Below are 25,433 nucleotides of genomic sequence, written 5' to 3'. Positions count from 1 at the left end.
GGGTCCCTGAGGACTGGAAAATGACTAATGTTACACCCCTGTTTAAGAAGGGAGCTAGGTGGAATACAGGAAACAATATGTGGTTAGCCTGACCTCAGTCATTGGTAACATTTTAGAGTCTGTTGTTAAAGTTGAGATGGTGGAGTACTTGGAATTGCATGGTAAAATAGAGCTGAGTCAGCATGGCTTTGTCAAGGGGAGGTCACGCCTAACAAATTTGTTAGAATTCTTTGAGGGAGTAAGAGCAAGTTAGACAAAGGAGAGCCAGTAGACGTGATCTATTTGGATTTCCAGAAGGTCTTTCATAAGGTCTTTCATAAGGTGCCACACAGGAAGCTGCTAAATAAGAGCCCATGGTGTTAGCGGCAAGGTACTGGCATGGATAGAGGATTGGCTGACTGGCAGAAGGCAAAGAAAAGGGATAAAGGTGTCTCTTTCTGGATGGCAGCTGGTGACTAGTGGAGCTCTGCAGGGGTCAGTGTTGGGGGGGCCACAACTATTCACGTTGTACATGAAGATTCTGGACAAAGGAACTGAAGGCGTTGTTGCTAAGTTTGCAGATGACCGAAAGATAAGTGAAGGAACAGGGAGTGTTGAGGAGGCGGGGAGGCTGCAGAAGGACTTGGACAGGCTAGGATAGTGTGAGAGGAGAAGTGACAGATGGAATACAATGTGGAAAAGTGTGAAATGCACTTCGCTAGGAAGAATAAAGATGTAGATTACTTTGAGTCCTAGTTGAGGACTCCCTTCGGGTTAACATGAAGGTTCAGTTTACAGTGAGGAAGGTAAATGAAATGTTTGCATTCATTTCAAGAGGGCTGGAATACAAGAGCAGAGATGTACTGCTGAGGTTATGTAAGGCTCCAGTCAGATCACATTTGGAATATTGTGATCAATGTTTGGCCCCATATTTAAGGAAGGATGTGCTGGTCAGGGAGGGGGTTCAGAGGAGGTTCACATGGATGATCCCAGGGATTAAGGGTTTGTTTTATGAGGGACAGTTAAGGACTCTGAATCTGTACTCAGTGGAGTTTAGAAGGTTGAGGGGGGATCAGATTGAAATTTCCAGAATACTGAATGGACATGAAGATGATGTTTCCACTAGTAGGGAGAGACTAGGACCCGAGGGCACAGCCTCAGAGTGATAGAACGACTCTTTAGAACTGAGTTGAGGAGGAATTTCTTCAGCCAGAGAATGATGAATCTGTGGATCTCATTGCTGCAAAAGGCTGTGGAAGTGCAGTCATTGAGTGTATTTAGGACAAAGATAGATAGGTTCTTGATTAGTAAGAGGGTTCAAAGGTTACAGGGAGAAGGCAGGAGAATGGGGTTGAGAAACACATCAGCCGTGATTGAATGGCAGAGCAGACTTGATGGGCCAAATGGCCTGTCAGTTCCTATATCTTATGGTCTTATAGTCTAAATGGAATTTGTGTGGATTCTGTGAAAACTGCAAGTTGTTAGTCTATGCCTGATTAATTCTTCAAGTGTAATATCATTGGGTTTTTTTTACGGTAAATCTCTATAGCTATTAGTAAATTTACGTATTAGCAAATGCAATTGTTAATTTAATGTGATAAATAAAAGAGCCCTGACATTTCCTTTTCATTTGTTTCCTAATCTAAGAATAAGGCACTAAGTGCCCTTGTTCAAGTTAATTACTTAGAATAAGCTCTGAGATTCAAGGGAACAGGATTGTACAATGCAGCAGACAAAGTGGGTTTAGTAAAGGAGCTGCATTTAGTTTTGAGGATTTGAGGCATTAGAAGGTTAATTACAGAACTGTGTTGGGATAAGACCAAGAGGTAGCCTGCTGCATTAAACACTCTTTGAAAAATGTAAAACTAGGTGGCACAGAGAATTGTCACTCTTGCTCTACTGCGCTGCCTGATAGGTAGAGAACAATATGTACTCGGTGAGCTGCTGACAGTGGCCCACCTGAGGTTATGAAAATGTCTTGTAATAAAAAGCAATGTCACTCAGACGGATGGTGCCAAATTAAAACTGTGATAGAAGATGCAGATCTTAAGAAAACAAAATAGGCTTTTGAACAGTAACAAATTGTTGTAAATTGAATGCATGGGTTGCTGCAGTTAGTTGACTCTGCAGTGAAATAGAAGTATAAGTATATATTTTCTAAATCTAGCTGATGTGCCCTATTTTTGTTTCAGATTTTGATTTTAGTGTGCCAGGTTCAATGAAGCTTCACAATCTCATCTCTAAGCTAAAGAAATGGATAAAGATTCTGGAAGCAAAAACCAAGCAACTGCCTAAATTCTTTCTGATCGAGGAGAAGTGTCGGTTTCTTAGTAACTTCTCTGCACAGACAGCAGATGTGGAAATCCCAGGAGAGTTCCTTATGCCTAAACCGACACATTATTACATCAAAATCGCACGGTTAGTGGATCTTTGTGTTCTGTAATATTTGGGATAATGCTATTTTGTAGAAATGTCTTTTCTCATTGGTGTTCAGATTTGTTTTGACCTTTTCTAGTCTCCTAGAGAAGAAGATAAGAAATGTGAACTGGAGTAAACTTTACAGCCAAGACAGAAGACTTAGCGGAGACCTAACTGACTTGTTTAAAATTGAGGATAGGTTGGAGAGGGAAGATATGCAACTTGTGGGAGAATCAAAATGAGAAGTCATAAATATAAGGTAGTTCACTAATAAATTGAACAGGTAAACACAGAAAAATGTCTTCACTCTGATTGAAATGCAGAATTGTTTGAAGTGAACAGTTTAGATCAGGTTTCTCCAACAGTGGCCTTGCTAGAGTGAGAATATGACCTATGCAGTCTGTGTATGTAACCTTGTAGACTTTGTCTGCGACACATTGGAATATCAGCTAAATGGATTTGAATTTTTCTGTAGTTCTGCTTGTCCAATCACAGACCATTTTTCTCTCCCATTCGATGCTAATATGTTCACTGTGAACCTATCAACAGAAAATGAAGGAGAGAAAAAGATTGTGATTGGATGAACAGTGATCAATGTGACTGCTCTTTAATTTCCACAGGGTCTATTCTGTCTCTGCCTTTGGCTATGCTGTCTCTCTCTCTCTCTCTCGCACTCTCTCTCTCTCTCTCTTGCACTCTCTCTCTCTTGCACTCTCGCTCTCTTGCACTCTCGCACTCTCTTGCACTCTTCTATACAGGAGTCGCCCCCTAACTGAGCACAAGATGGCAGCACAGACCAGGGAAGCAATGTGGAAGAACAGTTGAAGCAACAGCTGCCCATGGCAGCTGGAACCTTAAACAGCACACATCCACCTCCCCAGGGCAGCTAGAGTGTTAAACAGCACAGCCATCCCAAAAGTTAGTAAAATGTCCCATCTGCAAGGCCCAGGAAGAAGGGAAAGATGGAGCATGGAAGGGAAGGGAGCATGTCCCACTGAGGTTGAGAGTGAACCAGATTCACACGCACATATGCACGTACCTTTGTCTGCCTCATCCTCTTCCTTCCCAGAAACACATCCACAAACTATACTAATGAGAGGAGATCCAGGCTGAAAGGCAACCTGCTTCCAGTGCCCGCTTTGATATGAATTGTCCCAAGGCCAGTTTAGAGTTTTGCACCAACAGAGATGAAAGCTAAAGTCAGTGTCAGTTGAAGGGCAGGCGATGGTCTAGTGGTATTATTGCTAGACTATTAATCCAGAGACCCAGGTAATGTCCTTGGGACCCAGGTTCCATGGCAGATCATGGAATTTGAATTCAATAAAAATCTGGAATTAAGAGTCTAATGATGATCGTGAATCCATTGTTGATTGCTGGATAAACCCATCTGGTTCGCTGATGTGAAGGAAACTGCCATCCCTTACCTGGTCTGGCCTACATGTTACTCTAGACCCACAGCAATGAGGTTGGCTTTTAACTGCCCTCTGGGTAATTAGGTATAGCCAATAAATGCTGGCCTAGCCAGCGACACGCTCATCCCGTGAATGAATTTTTTAAAAAACCCACAGCCTTAGTTGGGCTCTTAGTGAAAAGGGACAAGAAATATATACGGAAAGGCTGAACTGAGTTGAATGGAATGGAGGGGGACCTTGAATGGAAAGCAAAGACCAGAACAGATTAGTCGAGCTGAGTACAGTGAAACATTTCAGGGCCATTGTGCAGCTGATCAGGATCACTGAAGTGAGATGAAAACAATAATCGAACCTTGACAGCATAGGAGAGCTGTGAGTTGATTGGCTGGTGAGTATTGTAGCTTTCTCTCCCTTAATTCAAAAGTTAGGAAGTAAGTCTAAGGAGCTGCAAAGTTTAAATCTTTTTAATATAATAGAGATAAAGAAAAGCATTTCAATTAATCTTTATTTAAGTGACAACCGGAGAAAGTGTGAATAGCTGATGGATTTTATTCTATGTCATAAGCTTTATTATCTAATAGATATGGCACAGCAGCTTGGACCTAGAAGGCACACTCTGTTCCATGAGAGGAACAGTGTGCTGGAGGGAGATAGTATCTTGTATGGGTCAAGGACAGGAGGTCATGGCGGGGTGGGAAGCCAACTTCAACTGGATTAAGAATGATTGTGGCCTAGATGAATCAGAATCAAAGATAAGCAGGCAAAACTGTAACTAAAAAATTGGCTGCCTTTAAAGAAGAGAGTTCAAAAGCAGTCAGGGTAAAGACCCATGTCGGGGGAAGGTAAGGCAAAAAAACCCAAAACGCCCTGGATGACGAACAAGACAGAAGTTGAGGTGAATCTGAAAATATGTGCTTACGACAGTGTCTGTTTGATGATATAATTGAGAACTAGGCTGAAAATAAAAGGTCAAAGGGGGACTGAAAAACGAAGAAAGAAAAGCTAAGAGAGGAGTTGGCAATTTATACAAAAGGGCAGTCTAATGTCTTCTATAAACATGTAAATAATCAAAAGGATGGATGAAGGAGGAATAGGGCTAATTGGTGACCAAAAAGGGGATAAATGCATAGAGGCAGGAGCCGTGGTTGAGTTATTAAATGAATACTTTGCATCCACCTTTCTCAAGATGCTACCTAGACCATGGAGAAAGAGGACATGGCTCAGACATTTGAAGAAGGGTTTTCAACTGATAAGGAGAAGCTATTGGGTCAACTGCTTATATTTAACACTAGAACTGAATGAGATGCTTCCAGGATAATTAAGAAAGTAAGAGTGGTAAATGCAAAGGCACTGCTCATAATTTTGAATCTTCCTTAGATTCAGGGATAAAAGGCTGTTTAATGTTTTAACGAAGATCTGTAGCTCAGGTTGCAGCTGGAGTTGTTGGTTGGTTCGCCGAGCTGACTGGTTTTCGTGCAAATGTTTCGTCACCCTTCCAGGTGACGTCGTCAGTGCTGTGTAGCCTCCGTTGAAGCAGTCTTATTCTGTCCCACTCTGAATTTATATTGTCCAATCTGTCATGGTGGGCAGTGTTGGTTCCGGTTTTTTATTGTAGTGGTATGTAAATGGGGTCTATTTTGACATATTTGTAAATTGCATCGGTGGTTGAAAACCAGGCCTCCAGGAATTTTTATGCTTGTCTTTGTCTTGCTTGTCCTCATACTGTGACTTTGTCCCAGTCAAATTTACGTCCTTCTATGTCGGAGTGTATTGAAATGAGGGAGAATTGGTTGTGCTGTTTTGCTGTGAGTTGGTGTTCATGTATCCTGGTGGCGCGCTTCTTGCCAGTTGGTCCTATGTAGTGCTTCTCGCAGTAGTTGCATGGTATTTTATATATCACATTTGTCCTGCTCATTGTGGGTATGGGATCTTTCGTCTTTGAGAGTAACTGGTGAAGTGTGACTGTTCTCCCTCGTTTCAATACACCCCAACATAGAAGGACATCAGTTACAGTACTAAGAAAAGTGAGACAAACACAAGCACGAGAATTCCTGGAGGCCTGGTTTCCCGCCACCAATGCAATTAACAAGTATATCGAAATAGACCCCATCTACATAGCACTATGGTACAAAATCGGAAACAAGACTGACCACCATGACAGACCATATAAGTTCGGAGTGGGACTGGACAGCACCGCTTCAATGGAGGCTACACAGCACTGATGATGATGCCTAGAAGGGAGACAAAACATTTGCATGAAAACCAGTCAGCTTGACGAACCAACCAACAACTCCTATAAAAGGCTGTTGTGGTAGTGTCCCTACCTCTGAATCAGGGAACCTGGTTCAAGTCCTATCTGCTCCAGAGTTGTGTAATAATATGTCAAAAAAGAGATTAGAAAATCTTGATTCAGAGTTAGTGCCAGAAAACTGGAGATCTGCAAATGGTGTACCCTTTTTCAAGAAGGGAGTAAAGATGACTACTAGCCAGTCTGTTTAATCTCTGTGGTGATGAAGCATTTAGAGACACTGATAAGAGCGAAAATTAATTATCACTTGGGCAAATGTAGATTAACTGGGGAAAACCAGCATAGATTTGTTCAGGACAAATCATGTTTAACTAACTTGGTTGAATTTTATAATGAGGTAATGGTGAGTTGAAAGAACAGTGTTGGAATTTAGTTAGCTCATTTGGCTGGCTGCAGGTTTATAGTGCCAACAGTATGGTTTCAATTCCCACACCAGCTGAGGTTGCCATGAAAGGCTCTCCTTCTCAACCTCTCCCCTCACCTGAAACATGGTGACCCATAGATTAAACCACCACAAGTCATCTCCTGCTCGTGGGAGAGTAGCCTTGTGGTCTGGTAAGACTATGGCATCTTTATCTTGACTTACTTTATTGATGTGATGTATATGGACTTCCAAAAGTTATTTGATACACTGCTGAATGGCCTTCCTTTGTGCTGAAACTATCTCTGATTCTGTGAAAAACCTATGTATATTCTGTTGTTCTAATTTATGGACCATTAAAGTTAGTTAGTCATCTTTTCAGCAAAGCAAAGTACAAGCGGAGGTTTGCTGCTGTTCAAAATCATAAGGAATTGTGCTAGACTAAATAAGGAGAAATTGTTTCCAGTGGTAGCAATTCTGTGCATCAGAGGGGACAGATATGTGGCAAAACAATTAGTGAGTATTAGAGGATGGGGTGAGAGGAAGATCAGACTCTTTCTTATTCAGCAAGTTCATGTCCTGGAAGTCATCTGTCTGAAAGAGCCGAGATGCATTCAATAATTTTCAAATTGCTTTTGGATAAATACTTGAAAAGGAAGAAAAATTGCAAGACTATATGGAAAGAACAAGGAAGTGGGCAGTTGAAGAACTGACACAGCAAAATAGACCAATGCTTTCTGTGCTGCATCAGTCTTTCACCTAACATATCAGCCTAAAATTTTCAGGAACTTGTTTTTCAATCTGAATATTGTCCTTTGCCATCAGGTTCATGCCCAGAGTAGAAATTGTACAGAAACACAATACAGCAGCTCGTAGACTTTACATCCGGGGTCACAATGGCAAGATATACCCATACCTAGTGATGAATGATGCCTGTCTGACAGAGTCTCGACGGGAGGAGCGCGTTCTACAACTGCTGAGGCTATTGAACCCCTGCCTAGAGAAAAGAAAGGAGACTACGAAGAGGCACCTATTCTTCACAGGTATCATATTCTGTTCAGTTGCTGTCTTCCTGTGGAAATAGATGCAATGTTGTTGAAAGTGAGCAAGCAGCAAATAACCTGTGTATGTTTTTTATACTTGATAAACTTGCATGTCATTATAAACTGAGGCTATAGTCCATTTTTAAGAGCCCCAGTCAGATCTTAGTACAATTATTGTTTCTTTCTCTAAATTAGGGAATCTACTAACCATTAAACTGACAGCTAGATTATACTATTTAATGCACAACCGTATTGTGTTGTTTGGTTGAATGTAATTATTGTTATTTTTAGACCACAAAGTCTAATTGCTACATAGACATTTCTGAAGCTAGTTGGAAATTAATTGTGTACATGTATTTTCCATGTTTAATTAGAAATTATTTCATTGGAGAACAAGAGCCCCACCTCCTCTCACCTTGTTTATTGTTCCTATAGCTTTGCTATCCTCCTTACCTGGGATTCTTTTTATTCCTGTATTGTTTGATCACTGTTACTGCTGAGTCCCATTACCTTTTGATGGTGTCCTTGCCTTGAGATACAGGCCAAGAAATGAACAACAAATCTTGTCTGGTTTTTAGCTACTCAATGTGCCCTGTCCCTCCTTGAAATCTCATTTCAGCCTTTAACTATGATTGTGAATCATAAGGGATATTGCTTTATGGTTTGGCATTTCAAATAAATTTATTTTAATAAAAGATGAATAACCAAATAAGTGATGTAATAAATAGCAACAGTTTAAAGAAAGACCTATTCTGAAACAAAGGCTTATTTTTAGCAAACATCTTTTGCAATGGAAGGACTTTGCAAAGTGCTTTACAGCCAGTTGAAGTGCTTTAGCAGTATAGTTACTGTTGTAATGTAGGAAATGTAACAGTCAACTTGCAGATAGCAAGGTCCCACAAACGCTGGCATCACCCAGATGATTGCTTTGGTCATGTGGTTCTTACTAGTTGATCACTAACACTTTGCATTTTAGTTGTCGATAAAACAATGTTTGTGGGTATTTGGCATGAACAATGCCAGCTAAAATTGCAACGATGTATCCAACTTGTAATTTCCCCATTTGTTTTATAGTACCACGGGTTGTTGCAGTTTCGCCTCAGATGCGTTTGGTTGAAGACAATCCTTCTTCGCTTTCTCTTGTGGAAATTTACAAACAGCGTTGCGCCAAAAAGGGCATAGAGCATGACAATCCTATATCTCGCTATTATGACAGGCTGGCTACAGTGCAGGCCAGAGGAACCCAAGCAAGTCATCAGGTACCAAATATACGAAAGAAAATATTTTGCTTCTCATTTGAGATGGCTTTATTGAATGTGATGAAGACCTTGGTCAGAGTGGTAGATATTAAGGAACAACTTAAAAGAAGAAAGAGCAGTAGAGGGTGGAGAGGTTTAGGGAGGAAATTCCAGAGTTTAGGCACTATTTAAGCTGAAGCCATTGCTGCTGCTGGTGGGATCAAAATCGTGGATGCCCAAGAGGCTAAAAATGCTAGAAATCTCTCTATCTCTTTTTAAATCTTCAGTTGACTCCCTTCCAGATTTCTTTCAACCCTTTTTTTTGGGAGATTCTTCCAGAGTGTCCTAGATGTATGTCTTTCTATCTTTAATCTCATAGTTGTTTTGGGGATGGGCCATGGGCTTCCATCAAATTGGTTCATGCTTACAGGCAAAATACTGTACTGATTTCCTTTTGTATTCTGCCAAATGAATGACTGGGGACTCTCCCACTGTCACCACTGCTATCACATATATTGGGAGGATCTAATGCCTATTTAGCCACGTTTTGAGCATGCCTGCCACGTGCAACAGGTCCTAATGTGGGACTTGACCTGGAGATTCTGGCCCAAATGTGCACTATCGCTGTGCTGCACAAGACTTCTCTCCACCTACATGGGCTACATCTAATTTGAAAATTCCAGCTTTTCATTCTTGTAGAGGAAATAATTTATCTTTAGCTGTTGTATTAAAATTTTCAATCATCTCGAATACCTCAATCAGATCACCTTGTAATCTCTTGTACTTAATGGAATGCATGACATCTTTCTGCTACCAAGCCTCAATTTAACCCATCGTATGCAAATTTAAGCAAATATAGAGCAAATGGATTAAGGTGCCATTTATATGGGCAACGTAACTACTTAACTGCTTTATCAAATTACTCGCCTGTAAGAATTACAGAAGAGGTGTTCAGAATGACTGTCTTATTGCACAGGTATAAAATCAAGCTGTTAAGTGGCATGCTTAAGATTTGTGTGCTAGATAACATGGAATAACTGTGAGAATGGACCTTGAATATTGGAAAAATAACAATGGAGGGCTTTGAGTTAGCTTACTTCAGATGCCTGTTGAAAATTAATGGTTCAAGGAGCATGATTAATGAGAGGGACCTCGAAGAAGTAAAGGAGCAGAGAGCAGTGATGAGGCTGAGAAAGATGATACGCTGTAATGACATTATCTCAGAAACAAAAGTTATTGAGGGGCTGTTAAAAATCCAGAAATGTTGCCTGTAACAGATACAATTCACTTGTTCAGAAACTGGACGGTGTGAAGTGAACTGATCACTGATCTTGGGTGAAATAAACATTGTCGGCATGCGTCTGCCAAAAGTCTGATAAAATTATATTGATTTTTAAGTGCATAAATTACATGATTCCTGGCATTGTGCAGTAGATTACTGGATTCAAAAATGCCTCTAATTTCCAAGTCACTGTCATGATGCAGCAAATACTGGAAGAGATTTTACTGTTTTTCCTTCATTTGCGTGCTCTCCACTTACAGTATAGTGTTTGCTATCACTCATCACCCCTACTTTATTCTGTCCGTGTATATTCACTTTTCTCATGATTGTCTTCCTCTTCTTTGTTGAAGGAACTAGTGAGTATTGTTTCATTGTTGCATATGATTTCACTCCTCTCGGGGTCCTCTGCTTTGGTTCTTTCATCAAAACGACATTAACTCTGACACGAGAAATGGTTCAAGCTGCTATTGGCTTGGGTATATATCCCTGCTGTTTGAGGAACACACCCACAACAAATTGGACAGATGGTGTTATGGTTCTGTTCTAAAATCAAGATGGCCACACTTGTGCGATCTGTTCCTTAGTGCTGTGAAAATCTGGCACCGCTGTAGTCAAAAGTGTCTCCTTTCTGTTCACCCCTTTGCCAGGACATACAAATGTCATGCCAAAGAAAGGAGGAGGATCTTTCTTTTATTTAGCTCCTTTCACGAAGAAGGTTAGGAGGAGGCTCATATGGTGCATAAGCCCCACTGTTCTGTAAAATGGCCTGTTTCTGTGTGGTGGATTTGATGTAATGAACAAATGCATGGGGTAGTTTCTTGATTTGGACCTGAACAGATTACATTTCCTTCTTGTAAAATACTTCAATTTTATTTTTAAAGTTTAAAGTATTTTGTAGGAAGCCTTTTTTAAAATTTAAGCTTTGTGAACATGCCTCTTAAAATAAATGTACATTTTACATCACCCTGTGTAGAGATCGGCACTAACTACATTGACTAAAATGTGGAAATGTGTCCCAGTGTGCACTCTGTGGCCTTTGGGAGGAATGGAAATTTGTGTTCTAGGGAGAGGCAGTGGGTGGAGGGGGCATGGGAAGAGCTGATGACAGTAGAAGAAAAATAATCAGAGTGCCAAGGAATAAACCTGAGCTTACACTTCAGTGAAAATGCAATGTAGTATTCTTGTTCAAATAAACAGTTTACTCAAAAGGTCAAATAATATGTTTGTTTTGAGGCCTCAGAACAAGCTAAATATTTTTTTAAAAGATGAACATGTTATTCAATGAAGTCTGAATCTTGGAATTTACAGTGTGTTCTGCAGTTTGCTGTGTATGCGTTTTAGTCTCTGAAGTGGTGGGTCATTTTCGTCCTAAATTATATATAAAATGAGCAGACTGCCTGCACCAAAGTGTGTACGGCAAGTTCTTTCTAGATGAGAGTAAAGGAGATCAGAACAAAAGTTAACAAAAGTTATTTTTACTCTCCTATTAGTGGAAGTCTATTTTTGTTTTAAGGCTGATCAGCATTGTTTACAATTACCACATTTAAAACAACATTTGGACAGAAACATGAATCAGAAAGGTTTAGAGGAATGTGGACCAAATGCAGACAAATCGGGCCAGTTTAATTTAGGATAGCTGGTCGGCATGGATGGGTTGGGCCGAAGGGTCTGTTCCTTGCTGCATTGACTATAAGTGGCATTTCATCATACTTCGCATAGTCTGACAGTTACTGCAAATCAAATTCTATTAAAGCAAGATCAAAATAAGTAACTAAAGTAACCACTAAACTCAAATGAAATGTGTAGAATATTTGTATAAATATAATTCCTAAAGTTAATGTAGGTTTTGCTATGTTATAAGTAAGCTGTTGAAGATTTGACAAAGGAAATTATCTTAATATGAAGTAGGAAGAAGATTTTGTTGTAAGTTTAAATAAAATTGTTTGTGAATAAGATTTTTTTTGCAGCACTCAGTACTTGGGGCACTATTATTTATATTCTGGTTTACAGCAAGAGAGCAGAATTTATCATGTTTGATATTTTGCATATTCTTCTGATTAAAGGTGAAAATTGAGAGTGGGGCACATATAGGATTATCTGTTGAAAGCAAAAACCTTGAGACGATTACAGCTTAATTTTATGTTGAGATTGCCAATCCCTATTTAGTAGTCCACCACTGGTGACTATACCTTCAACTGCCTGAACTCTAAACTCTGAAATTCTCTCCCTTAATCTCTCAAACTCGGTCTGATATTTTAAATCCCTCCTTGAACCCAAGCATTTGGCCTCCTGTCCTGTTATCCATTACTTTGATTTCAAATTTCATTTTAATAACACTCTGAGGCACTGTGGGCAGTTTAACTACTTAAAAAGTGCTGTATTAATGCAAGTTGTTGGATACTAATCATATACAGTTGGCTAGTTAATGTTATAGTGAATGAAACCGGGTCTTACTTGCATGATCTTCACCTGTGTAAACAGCGAATAAACACTGGATATTAGATAATAATGCTAGTTATTCTGCTTGCATTACCTGCTGTTATTTTCTTCAAAACTAAAGCTTTTATCAGGATTACTTTTGGAACTATTTTAAAGTACAGAACACACAAAAATATTTTCTATTGTAGACGCAGTTGTGTTGACTGTCTATTCCACTTCATCTGAATGTAGATTATATGTCTCTGCTAACGTTTTGTCAAAAAAGTGATGCTATCCATCTTGGTTTCAAGTCAAGTCTGTTCGTGGTTCTAAGTTGCAGAGGGCCTGGAACCCTCTATTTGCTGTTTACCTGTCCATTTTAGCCTGAGTCAAGAATCTGTAATTTTAATGCTGATTTATTTTTTAAAAAATAACTTTACACTCATCACAAAAAGATTGTTGCTCAAAGCACCTAAAGTCGTTGTACCATTTGATGCTACACAGAGATATGAAGGCAGCTGTGACCCGTGACTGACATCCTGCTCACTTAGTGTGTCGAGTACCATAGAAATAAAGCTGAAGGATAGAAATATTCACTAATTTGATTGTAACCTTGAAGGACCCTTCCACTGAATATCAGTGATCCTTTCTAGCCTTTGTTTAACAGGTTACCATTGGCGATAACCTTTTTCAACAGTCTTGTCTCAAAATCCAAGAGAAAATTCTTTTTCTCATTTCTCCAGGAATTATGCCTTCTCAACAACTTGCTAAAAACAAAATTCAATTAGATATTAAATGTCAAGAATTACGAACATTGATGAATGAAATGTTAACACAATTCTATGTGTATAAAGTACAGTAGATAAATTGAGGTACTCCAGGCAATAATGTGTTCACTTGGTGTTCCCATCCCCACTCCCCGTTAACGCACACAGAAAACTGTAGCCTATGAGCTTTAGTTATTTTCCTGAGCTAACCTTTCTTCAGTGCTGCATTGTACATACGGGGTTTGTGAAAGCTTGATTTGTTTCATGTTCATTCAATATATTCATGCAAAATAGCTATTCATCTTACAGTATGCTGGGCATAAGCTCATCATAGTCTTGCTTAGTCTGTTATCTGCATCACAAGCTACTCCAAGCTTTCGTGACTTTACAATAAATTAGGCACCAAGTTGACAATGTATTTGGAGTCTTAGCAGGAAAATTTTCAATGAATGTGATTTACCTTATTAAACTGTCATATAACCAGGTGTGAAGGGATAAATTGATTTGCCCTTCTTATGTTCATTTTAGAGAATAAGAAACTAGGAGCAGGTTTGGAAGATTTGGCCCTTTTGAGCCTGCTTGCCATTCACTATGATCATGGCAGAGGGTGTATCTCAATGCCATATTTTCACTTCCTCGTCATATCCCTTGATGCCTTTAAAATCCGAAAATGCATCAATCTCTTTCTTGATTATTTAATGACTTATTCTCCACAACCCTCCTGTAGTAGAGAGTTCCACAGATTCACTACATTTTAACTGTAGAAATTTTTCCTAATCTCGGTCCTAAATGCTCTGCCTGAGACTATTTCCCCAGGTTCCAGACTCCGCAGCTAGGGAAACCATCCTCCCTACATCTGGTCTGTCCAGCCCTCTTAGAATTTAATGTTTCAATCATATACCCTCTTATTCGTCGAAACTCTGGTGAATACAGACCTAGTCTGTAACAAAAAAGTCTAACCAATCTCTCTTCATAGCACAGTCCTGCCATATCCGTTATCAGCCTAGTGAACTTCCTCTTCACTCCCATGATGGCAAAGTATATCTTTTCCTGGACCAAAATTGCATACAACCTCCAAATGTGGTCTCATCAAGGCCCAATATAATTGCAGTAAGACATCCTTATTTCTGAACTCCAATCCTCTTGCAATGCCGGCCAATAAACCATTTGTGTAGGAGGATCCCCAGATCCCTTTAGCACACAACCAAACCTCACTCCAATTAAATTGTAGTTAACTAGTTCACCAAAAACAAGAAAAAATGAATTACAAGATTTTCTTGAGTAAAAGAGGAATTGTTATTGCTAATCTGAAGAAAAAAATAATAAAGATGCAATAACAAACACAAACACGGGTATGAAGTTAAAAAGGGATTATGTCCAGTATGAAAAGGAAGCTGAAAGAATGTGAGTTTAAGATTTTTAGCATGTTCTTGAGGTGTTAGGTGTTAACTTGAAACAATGGTTATTTAAGGATGTCCTAGAACAACAGCAGCTGTGAATATCGCAGATGATTTTTGAGTTGTTTGTGTTGAGTGTTTCTCCAATTCACTTTGTCACCAGGCTTCATATTTCCCAAGTGACCAGAGGAGAGAACCTTCTCCAATGCCAGTCACAAATCCATCTCCTCTGGTCTGTCAAACGCTGCTCCCTGAAACACATACAGTTGTAAGCTGTACTGTCTGAGTTCCTTGTTTTCAAATTGGACAGTTGCAGGAGCTATCTTTCATCTTATAATGACTTATACAACTGTAAATCAAGATAGGAGATGCAAGTTTCTTCATGTGTGACTGGCTTTGGTCTCAATTGACAAAAATATTAATTTCAGTTCAGACTGGTTCTTGCTTATTATTGTTTTCTTGAAGTCAGTCTCCATCAGTTGTCGGGTTATTACTCTGGCCATTTTAGAGTCTTTTTTTCTTCTTTTGTGGAACCATTTCAGTTCATGAAAATCTCAGGTATTAAAATTACCTGACGGAAGTTGAACATTAATAATTTATATCTTTGAAATATTCTGATAGTGCAGATCTTCATTTAATACCCAAGTATTTCCAATTAATCTCGTATCGTAGCAACCCTTCCGTTGTTCCTGATCTGCCTCATTCACTTCGCTTCATGTTGCCCTTCCTTTCCTCTCTTTGATTCCCTCTGCTCTCCTTTTGTCTCACATTCCCCTGTAAATGCTTGTTTGTTTCTTAGAACTATTTTGTTTTCTTTCACTACACTTAAAAATGCTTGGCAAAATGTGATGTAATTGCCAATGGTGAGTTTGGTGTTGGGAGATTTGGTGCATTTAATCAAGAAGGCATTTGTGCCTCTATCCTGGTTAAATCCGTGGCAGGGAGGCCCATAGATGGACTTCACTCCCAATCCCAATGGCAGTTGAGATCTTTCAGTGCAGAATTAATGCTGTCTTAAAGATCTGCATGCTGTGCATGCTCCCAGGTTAGGGGTCCTTTATTCACGAAGGACACCCTGTGCTATATCAAGTGACCCAGTATTGGAAAAGAGGGGTGGTGGCATCTGAGAACATGCCTTTGTCCTTGTTATTGATTCCCTTCCATCACTTACCTGTGGCCTGAGTACCTCAGCGACCCTAAGCCTTGGGTGGGTAAAGAGCCAGCAGAGGCCACCGCCTCCCCAGTGACACTGCCATGCAATGCAGAGATTTTGGCCTTTCGCTGTCAACTCTTGGCCTGTTGGATTTCAGTCCACATGGTACTTGATCCGAGGACTGCCCTGTTAATTGCCTAGTTGGCCTTCCTAAAAACAGGTAATGGGGAGCTTTCATTGGTTCTGCTATGGCGATTGAGATCACTGTTGTCTCATTAAATATCACCCCCTGTACCCATCTTGTTATCGTTAGGCTTAATTTCTTTAAGCAATGTAACATTGACTTATTTTGCAATTATTTTACATGTGACAAGGATTCTGGTACTAGTTTGGATTTCCTAACTGTTTTCAGGTTCTGCGTGACATTCTGAAAGAGGTACAGGGAAACATGGTGCCACGGAGCATGTTGAAGGAATGGGCTTTGCACACTTTTCCTAATGCCACTGACTACTGGACTTTTCGAAAAATGTTTACCATTCAGCTTGCATTGATTGGTTTTGCTGAATTTGTACTTCACCTGAACCGTCTTAACCCTGAGATGCTTCAAATTGCACAGGTACGTGCAAAGTCTCATTATGGTTATTAATGACAGACTGCAGTAAGTTTTGTAGAAATGCTGCAATTTCTGCTGAATTTTTAACGTGATTGGTGTACTTGCTGAGCATTTTGCTGTTTAGTGCCCACTGCCAGTCTGTGCAAGATGCCTGAAGCAGGTGCAGCTAATGGTCATTGAGGAACTGAAGACTATTTATGAAACTAATTTGAAGCAATTTAAACAAAATGATAATTGCACTGAGTTAAAATGAATCCAGTGAGAGCAATGAACTGTTTTGTGTACTGAGGTTTCTGCCCAGCTATATTTTATAGCTCTTGGTTTCGTCTCATGCCAAAACAATTACTGCTGGGACTTTTTTTTAAGCCAGCGAAATCTAATTTCTTCTGGATACATTTTACAATGATTAAAGCTGAACTTATAACCTTTCAGTATAAAAATTACATTGTACATTTTTAAAAAACAGATTGAAGTGTGAATTTGCATTTTGATGTTATTTCCAGTTCCCATTTTCATTAAGTATCTCTTTTATAAAACATTTATGTGGTGTTCACAGGATAGGATCCAACTGGTCTCTGCCAATGTGTTTGATCTGTATGATCCTGTTCTAACCCTAAGTAGCATCTTCTCCCCATCTTTCCCTTAAATACATCCATTCTATTTGCCCCAACTAACTACTCTGTGGTAACAGATTCTTCGTTCTAACCACTGTTACAATTAATCTGTCTGTGAGATTCCCCAGTTTATTATGATTCCAGACAGGACTTGTCAAACTACTAAGCTCGGATGTGATGGAAGTGAACTGGCTCCCCTTGGTTATTTGCACACCCCTCAGTTGGTCACAACAAGGTTACCTTTAAAACAATCCCTCCTTTTCTGGATAGCTTTCCCGCAGACCAAAATGAATTTGTGTTTTAAAAGGAGCCAATTTAATCAGGCTTTCTCAAATAAACAAAACAACTGAGTATAAATACAGGAAGAAATAGTAACTCAACTTTCATATATAGATGAGAATTAAGGCGAGTTCAAAATGATAAGCATTTCTTTTAGAAACACATTAGTCTCTGCATTGTTTGTGAAGAGCAGATACAGCCATTGAGGTAGATGTTACCAATAGTTTTGGTGTTGGTAGTTGAACAGTCAGTTTTTAGATTCTTGGCTTTGAGGGTTGATTGAAACTTTTCTGTTCTGATTTTTTTTGGCAGTGGCTAAGTAGCAGCATTCAAAGAGTGAGATTCAGTCTTATCCATTTCCTTTACTTGTAGCATAGGGATGTTTAAATGGCTTTTCTTAGACCCTCGCAGTGCACAAGGATATCAGACCACTTCCTCACACATTGGAGTTGAAGCTCACTTTTAATGTCTGTCCCTGCATATTCTTGAAAGGGGGAGAAATGCAAAAATGTCTCTTGCTGAGACTGCTGTCTTTTTATACCATCTTGTCCAAAGCCTGAGTTACTCCCAAGAGATTACAAGTTCTGTTTCTAGTGTATTGTTCTTGGTTTTGAAGCTTATTCAACACCTCATTTGGAATCTCTGAATTTACATCTGCAGTCTACTTTTGGCTTAATGTCCTTTTTGCTTATGAAAAGAGCACATTGTAATTAAACTTTAAATGTGGCCATAGCTTATTTGAGGTTATGGTCCATGGTCATGACATTACTCCCTGTATAAAAAATGTTCTTATGAATTCCCAATTTGACTTATTAGTGATTGTGAAATGGCTCCTAGTTTGGTCTTACCCACTGTTGAAAACTTCTTCACCAAGTTTATTTTATGAAGATATTTCATGATCTTAAAGAGAACCAAAGGATCTGTTTCCATGCTATATGACCTCTGTCAGATTGTATTTCAGTCTAGAAAACAAATTCCCTAGCCTGGCCTCTTTCCTGATTAGTATAAACTCTCAATTCTGGATTCATTTTAGTAACTTTTTCTGTACCTTTTCCAGTGTTTCTATATCCTTGTAATAACAGGGATCAAGACTGTGTCCAGGACTACATGTATAAACCAAACAAGTTCAACAAAACTTCTCAGCTTTTCAACTGTATCCCTTAGGAAATGAGCTGCAGTGCTTGGTTTTTTTTTTAATGGACCTAATAACCACATTCATTATTTGTGTGTCTGGACTTCCAGATCCTTCTGTTCCTCAATCTTGTTTAGAGATTTACTTTTAAAGAAGTATGTGGCTGCCTGATTTTGCCTTCTCTTGTTAGTTTACGTTGAAATTAATTTGACAATTATGTGCCCCTTTTGCAAGTTCATTAATGCCTGCCTTGTCTATTGTTGTAGTTCTCCTCTGTACTAACTTTCGCCTCCTCCCTGCCCAAAGTTGGAATCATCTGCAAATGTTGTAACTATGCTTCCTATTCCTTTGTCCAAATTGATAAACTAAGTAGTGTAACAGCAGCCTGAGTAACCTTCAACCAATGCTTTCTGTTTTCAGGTTTGAAATTGGTTTGCAATCTCCATTCTGCTATTTGCCCTCTGATTCCACAAATACTGAACTTGGTCATGAGTCTACTGTGCAATGCCTAATCAAAGGCTTTCTGAAAATTCAAATATATTACAATATGCAGATTACCCTTGTCTGTCCTTTGTTACTCCACATAATTCAGTAATGTGGTAAAGAATGATTTTTCCCTTCCGTGTTGACTATCTTTCTCTCAAATAATGAGGGGTCCATTATGCACAATGCAGGCATTACTGATTGAGAACTTCTTAATTTTTCTTTGAATATCAGAATTGCCAGATCATTGTTAAATGGTATGCCAAGAAGATAGCTCTCCTATCTTTGTAACATAAATGTCAAAAATCTCCAGGTTTGTAAAAAATAAATGATTGGAACCGATGAAATATCCTATCAATCTTCAGAGGCATTATTTCTGATGTGCACGATCAAATTATACAGTTTCTTAATGGACCCTGCTGTACAGATTGAAGTCTGTAATGAATTTTTCTGCCAAAATGTTCTTGGAGATACTTAAATTCTTCTGATAATCAGCAATATTGAAAAACTTGCATTTACATAGCCCCTGGGGATATCCCCAAATATTTTCTCAAACCAGTAGAATTTAACACTTGAACATTGGAACAGCCTTATCTGCCATTCATTTAGAGCATTCCTACTTTAAACCCATGCAGCCTCATCATCCTTGACAACTTTACCTTGTAAAAATTCACTGAACTCAATCTTGAAAGTTCCAGTTGTGCCTCAGCATCCACAGTCTTAATAGGAAATAGTGTTCCCGATTGCCATTATTCTTACGTGAAGGAGAAATGCTTCCTGATTTCCCACCTAAATAGCCTAGATTCGGTGTTAAGATTATGTCCCCTAAATGTTGATTTCCCTTCTAGAGGAGTTAACTTTTCTGTGTTATCCTATTGAATCACTTAACTTCGATTAGATCAGTAACTGTTTACCATGAGGCAAAATTCTAAATTGACATAATCTTGAATGAAATAAATTCTCCTGTATTTATTATCCACTAAGTTGAGTGACTGGGGTGGAGGCAAGTTTATTTAACATTCTTAAAAGCTTTCATTATCAGTTGGTATTTAGACCCAGGAAGTAAAAGGAATGTCTTCTGAGACAGCATTGCATTTGAGGAACAGCCCTTTCTGATTGTGTTATGAGCTGCGCATCCTAAGATTATATTGTCAAAGTGATTGACTCCTTGAGTGAAAAAGATAAAATACTGTCACCTTTTGATCCTTGTGTATTTTTTCCTTTTAGTGACTTGAATATTTGTTTATAGCTGTACGTTCCTATGGGTAATGTTTGTTTACTGAATGGGATCCTGTTGTTTGACCTTGTGTTCCAGGACACCGGAAAGCTCAATGTGGCGTACTTCAGGTTTGATATCAATGACAATTCGGGCGATCTAGATGCCAATCGCCCTGTGCCGTTCAGACTCACTCCAAACATCTCGGAGTTTCTCACCACCATCGGAGTGTCCGGCCCACTCACTGCCTCGATGATAGCTGTTGCCAGATGTTTTGCACAGCCAAACTTTAAAGTAAGGCAGTAGTGTACCTTGTCCGTACGATCTGACATTCCATGTTACTTGTATGTCAATATGGTTAGGACTGCTCCTGAAGCTTCCTGACAGGATAAAAGATCTTAGAATCCCTACAGTGGGGAAGCAAGCCGTTTGGCCTATCGAGTCCGCACCAACCCTCCAAAGAGCATCCGACCCAAACTCGCTCCCTACCCTATCCCTGAAGCCCTGCATTCCCTACGGCTAAACCACCTAACCTGCTCATCTTTGGACCGTGGGAGGAAACTGGAGTACCCAAGGGGAAACCCTTGTAGATAAAGGGAGAATGTGCAAACTCCGCACAGACAGTTACCGGTGGGTAGAATCAAACCCGGGTCCTTGGCACTGTGAGGAAGCAGTCTAACCAGAGCCACCGTGCCACCCTTTAATGTGATGGTGGATGCTCACTGTTCTTTGAGTGACAAGACTTGAGTAATTTAAATTCCTTTGTGCAATCTGGCCAATTGCCAGAGCTGGGAATGTAATGATAAAAGATTCTAGTTTGGACAGCCAGTGCCTCCTTAGAAGCTAAGAGCAGCAATCACAGTTTAAAACAACTGGAATACACTGCGCTGAAGTCTTCAGCGGAAATGAATTCTCTGTTGTGATATAAATGTGGCTGCAAATTCTCTCTACATACCTTGAAATTGTGTGCAGTCAACACTGCTCACAGCAAAATTTATTTTATGCATTCACATATTAAGCATCTAAAAAATGGTCAGGGACTTTTTTCTACAGTTTCCAGTACTACTCGCTGTAGTATTCATGTGAATCCATGCCTCCCCAACTTTCAGGACATTTCCATTGAGTTTTGACTGATCTTGTCAGACCTTCATTTACAATCCTTCTATTGAACCCCTGACTATTTGCAGTTGCATTTTTTAACAAAATGTTTTGCTGTCATCAAGAAAGGTAGAAACCTGTATTTCTGCAGTGTCATTCACAACCTCAGAATGCCCCAAAGCATTTCACAGACATGGAGGTACTTTTTGAAGTGTAGTCACTTGGTAATGAAGGAAACTCTGCAACCAATTTGCGCACTGCAAGCTCTCATAAACAGCAATCTGATGACCAAAATAATCTATTTCACTGTTGAGGAATCAATATTAACTAGGACAGTGGGGAGTAATCCCCATTCTTCTTCAGAATAGTGCCAGTAGAATTGTTTTATATTCTCCTGAGAGGGCAGAGTCTCATCAGAAGGATAGCACTCTCAACAATACAGCACTTACAGGACTGCAGTAGAGCCCTAGCCTAGATTACATGCTCAGACTCTAGACCGGGATGTAAACTTCCAAGACAACAAGGTGCAGGGCTGGATGAACACAGCAGGCCAAGCAGCATCATAGGAGCAGAGAGGCTGACGTTTCAGGCCTCGACCCTTCATCAGAAGGGGAAAGTGATAAGTGCTAAGGCAAGGCTACTGTTCATAGACAAAATACTAGTAAAATTGGCATTTGTAAACATTCCAGAGACCACTCTTACATTTCCTTGCCATAGTAGGTTAAGTGGCTTTTGAATTGGTATTGCTTGGGATATAATCAGCCCTGGCTCTCAGTTTTTATATATTTAACATACTTTTGCTATCTCTCAGTGATGAACTACATTGAATTTCTAACCAGAATAAAATAAGACTGTATGGTTGCCAGGGCTGTCAAGCGTCTAACTACTTTGATTAGCTCACTGTCCCATTTAATCTTCTCCTCATTGAAGAATTTTGCTTTGATGGTCGGGTTAACATGCTGTCATAAACAATTCAAATGTGATGTCTTACGATTCCAGTACTGCATGATGTTCCTACACCAAGGAAAAGACATACACACCACCACTTAGAGCTGCCTGCCTTGACCAAAGGGTTTCTTGTTTGCCACTTACTGTCCTGTCCCTCTCTTTGCTTCACTCCCTAAAGAAGAATTTCACAAATGGCTAGATTTTCTGGTTAATTAATCATATTCCTCTTTTGCTTGCTTTTGCCTGCGAGCGAGCCAACCTCCGATTGATGTCTAAATTCTTTTATTTGTTTCTGGGGTGTGGGTGTTGCTGGATAGGCCAGAAAGAGTTGCCCATCCCTAACTGCCCTTGAAGATCATGATGAATCATTGTCTCGAAGCATTGCACTCCCTCACGTGGAGATACACAGTGTTGTTTCAGAGCAATTCCAGGATTTTGACCGGGTGGGTATAGTTCCAAGCAGATTGAGTAGATGTTCGGATCACAGGCTAAATGAAGCACTGTTTAAATTAAAAAAAAACCCACTTTTTGCTTAAACTGTTAACAGCTCTAAAATATTTCAAAGCCACACAGTAAATGGGTGTTTCTGACTAGTTTGCTGTCCTTCATTTTAACTTATACTCTCAGGCTATTTTCAAAAGCACCATAATGATTTATTTCTGCAGTTCAAGCATTACAGAATGAAAGGAGGCCATTCAGCCTGTTGTATATATGCTAGTTCTTTGAAAGATCCTTCTCTATTAGACCCAAGCCCCATTCTTTCCCCATGGCTGTGTAAATCTTTCCTTTTCAAAGTTATGATTGATCCTGCTTCCACCATTCATTCTTTAAAGCAGTGTATTCCAGATCATTACACATGGTGTTTTTTAATTTTCTTAACAATGCAGTAGCTAACTTGCTTAATACATGTTTTGGAAAAAAGATCGCTCCCATTATCCAGTTAGCTTTGTCATTAGAATGCTATTTTGGCGTGCGTTCTTTCTTTCACGTCCAATTGTTTAAAGAATATGACTTCTTACACGTGCTGTGTTAGGGACAGGTCTCCTGGTTATTCTGTTAATTATAGATAATTATCCAATTTTCTTCTCCATGCAGGTTGATGGCATTCTGAAAGCTGTGCTGCGTGATGAAATAATTGCCTGGCACAAGAAGACTCAGGAGGACACGTCCTCCCCGCTCTCGGCAGCCGGCCAGCCTGAGAACATGGACAGCCAGCAGCTGGTCTCACTGGTTCAGAAGGCAGTGACTGCTATTGTGACCAGGCTGCACAGCCTGGCCCAGTTTGAGGGTGGAGAGAGCAAAGTGAACACACTCGTTGCAGCTGCCAACAGCCTTGACAACCTCTGTCGCATGGACCCTGCCTGGCACCCCTGGCTGTAAGGCCTGAAATTTAATCGCCAGTGAGGCAGCAAGAGGAGGGGTAAATGGTTCTTTCATCAAGACTCATTTTGTCGCAATGTGAAGTTAATAGACACCTGAGATTCTGAATTATTTTCTTGTTGAAGATCACCTCAATCTAGTTTTCCAATGTTTTTTGTTTATTTTGCATTGCTGTGTTAGATCATGTGTGATTCTACTCTTTAAATGGAACCATTGACTAGAATTTGTAGAGGGAGAGAGATTAAATAATACCTCTATCTTTTTGACACATTGATAGGTGTAAATACTTTAGCAGGATTTACTAACTGCTGACTTTGTTGGAGAGGTTACTTTCAAGAAGCACAATACTAAGTGTGCAATGTGTGCTCAGTATCTCATGCTAGGAGTGGGCTAAGTTCCTCACTGCTAAAGAAAAGTTCTGTCAGTGATTGGAGAAGATTGTGGCTTCTACGAAAAGTGTTACTTAAAAGATGTCTAGAACAGCAAATACTTCAGAGAAGAGGAGGAGAGGTGTGGGTGGATGAGAAACAGCTGAAAGTTGAGCACTGCATTGGTGAAGTTAAAGGCTTTACCATCAAGTGCCGAATTAGAAACTGCACATGTCCCTGAAGTAGGAGCATTGAGGCAGGGAATAATGCATGAGTGAGCTGATGCCAGTTTGCTCAATGGTTTTAATTATGCACTACTCAGCATTGTTTGGCAAACACTGCAGAGTTCTGGCAGGGTTTTTTAAACAAAAATGTCACCACAAGGTATTTCTGTGTAAACCAATGCCTTTTGTAACTGTTTCCAGGAGGGTTGGGTTGAGGACTGAGGTTTCTGTTGCTATAGTAACAAACATGTACTGCACTTTTGTAAGATTTGGGAATTGTTGCAGTTTTCTGCGTAAAGTGTTTTTACAGTTTTGTACCATGCTCAAGAGTCGTCAGTTCAAATTAGGAGGAATCCATTTCTTTGCATGATAGATCAAAGCTGGCACTCAATTCAAAGAGTAGAGTTTGGCTGAGTGTATAATGTACCTACTCTTATTTCTTTTCTATGTGCTGTTTTGGAAAGGGAGTCATAACTGAAATGTACCAAGTAATTCATTCTGGGCCCTGTGTAAAATATTAACGAGTTTCAATTAATGCTGAAAGCTTATTGATGGGATGTAAGAATGAATTTTGGTATTTGTCACAGTCCCTTTACACTGTTTAAAATGCCTCCACAAAGGTTTTGTGGACTTTTCAATGGGTATTGTAGACAGCACTACATCTTTTCAAAACAAATATGTTTTTACTGATACAAGTCAGTTTTAGTCCTGTCCATCTTACAGCGAGCTCAATACGACAAGTTTCTTTGTAAGTTATGAACTTTTTTATTTTTACATTTTTAAACAAAGAGTCTTATGCCGACAATTATTTTGAGACTGTTCCATCATGTTGAAAAGAATTACATTTTGTACAGAACCTATTTGCAAAGAATAAATCAATTTATAATGAAAACTATTTTCTTTCTGGTGTTTGCTTCTGTTCCAAGGTTTCACTGATTATCAGACATGGTTTCTCATAAGTAGTGAAGTGAATTTTGCAGACGTGCTCTGTTCTGCCTCAAGTGTACAACATTTAATAATTCTTCCCGGCACATTGTTGTTGAATTTTGCCTGGATACAGAACTGGCTTAGTCAAAGGAGGCAGAGGGTAGCAGTGGAAGAATGCCTTTCGGAATGGAGGGCTGTGACTGGTGGTGTTCCACAGGGATCAGTGCTGGGACCTCTGTTCGTGATCTACATAAATGATTTGGAGGAAAACATAGCTGGTCTAATTAGTAAGATTGCAGATGATATAAAGATTGGTGGAGTTGTGGATAGTGAGGAGGACTGTCAGAAGATACAACAGGGTATAGATCATTTGGA

At 39.6% G+C, this 25,433-nt stretch overlaps 1 protein-coding gene across 1 annotated transcript in view; it reads left to right on the top strand.

Moving 5' to 3' along the window:
- Positions 1-25,026, top strand: part of LOC109911874 (transformation/transcription domain-associated protein) — a 206,307-nt gene extending 181,281 nt beyond the window's left edge. The window contains exons 41-46 of the mRNA XM_048609696.1: positions 2,172-2,397; positions 7,304-7,521; positions 8,596-8,780; positions 16,189-16,392; positions 20,213-20,407; positions 23,255-25,026. Coding sequence (XP_048465653.1) covers positions 2,172-2,397; positions 7,304-7,521; positions 8,596-8,780; positions 16,189-16,392; positions 20,213-20,407; positions 23,255-23,539 — 1,313 coding nt within the window. The 3' untranslated portion in view covers positions 23,540-25,026. The remainder of the gene's footprint in view (positions 1-2,171; positions 2,398-7,303; positions 7,522-8,595; positions 8,781-16,188; positions 16,393-20,212; positions 20,408-23,254) is intronic.
- The last annotated feature ends 407 nt before the right edge of the window (positions 25,027-25,433 follow it).

This window comes from Rhincodon typus, chromosome 21, assembly GCF_021869965.1.
Source record: "Rhincodon typus isolate 14 chromosome 21, sRhiTyp1.1, whole genome shotgun sequence".
Taxonomy (NCBI): domain Eukaryota; kingdom Metazoa; phylum Chordata; class Chondrichthyes; order Orectolobiformes; family Rhincodontidae; genus Rhincodon; species Rhincodon typus.
Note: the sequence above shows the minus strand (reverse complement) of the source record. Positions and strands in the feature narration are given on the sequence as shown.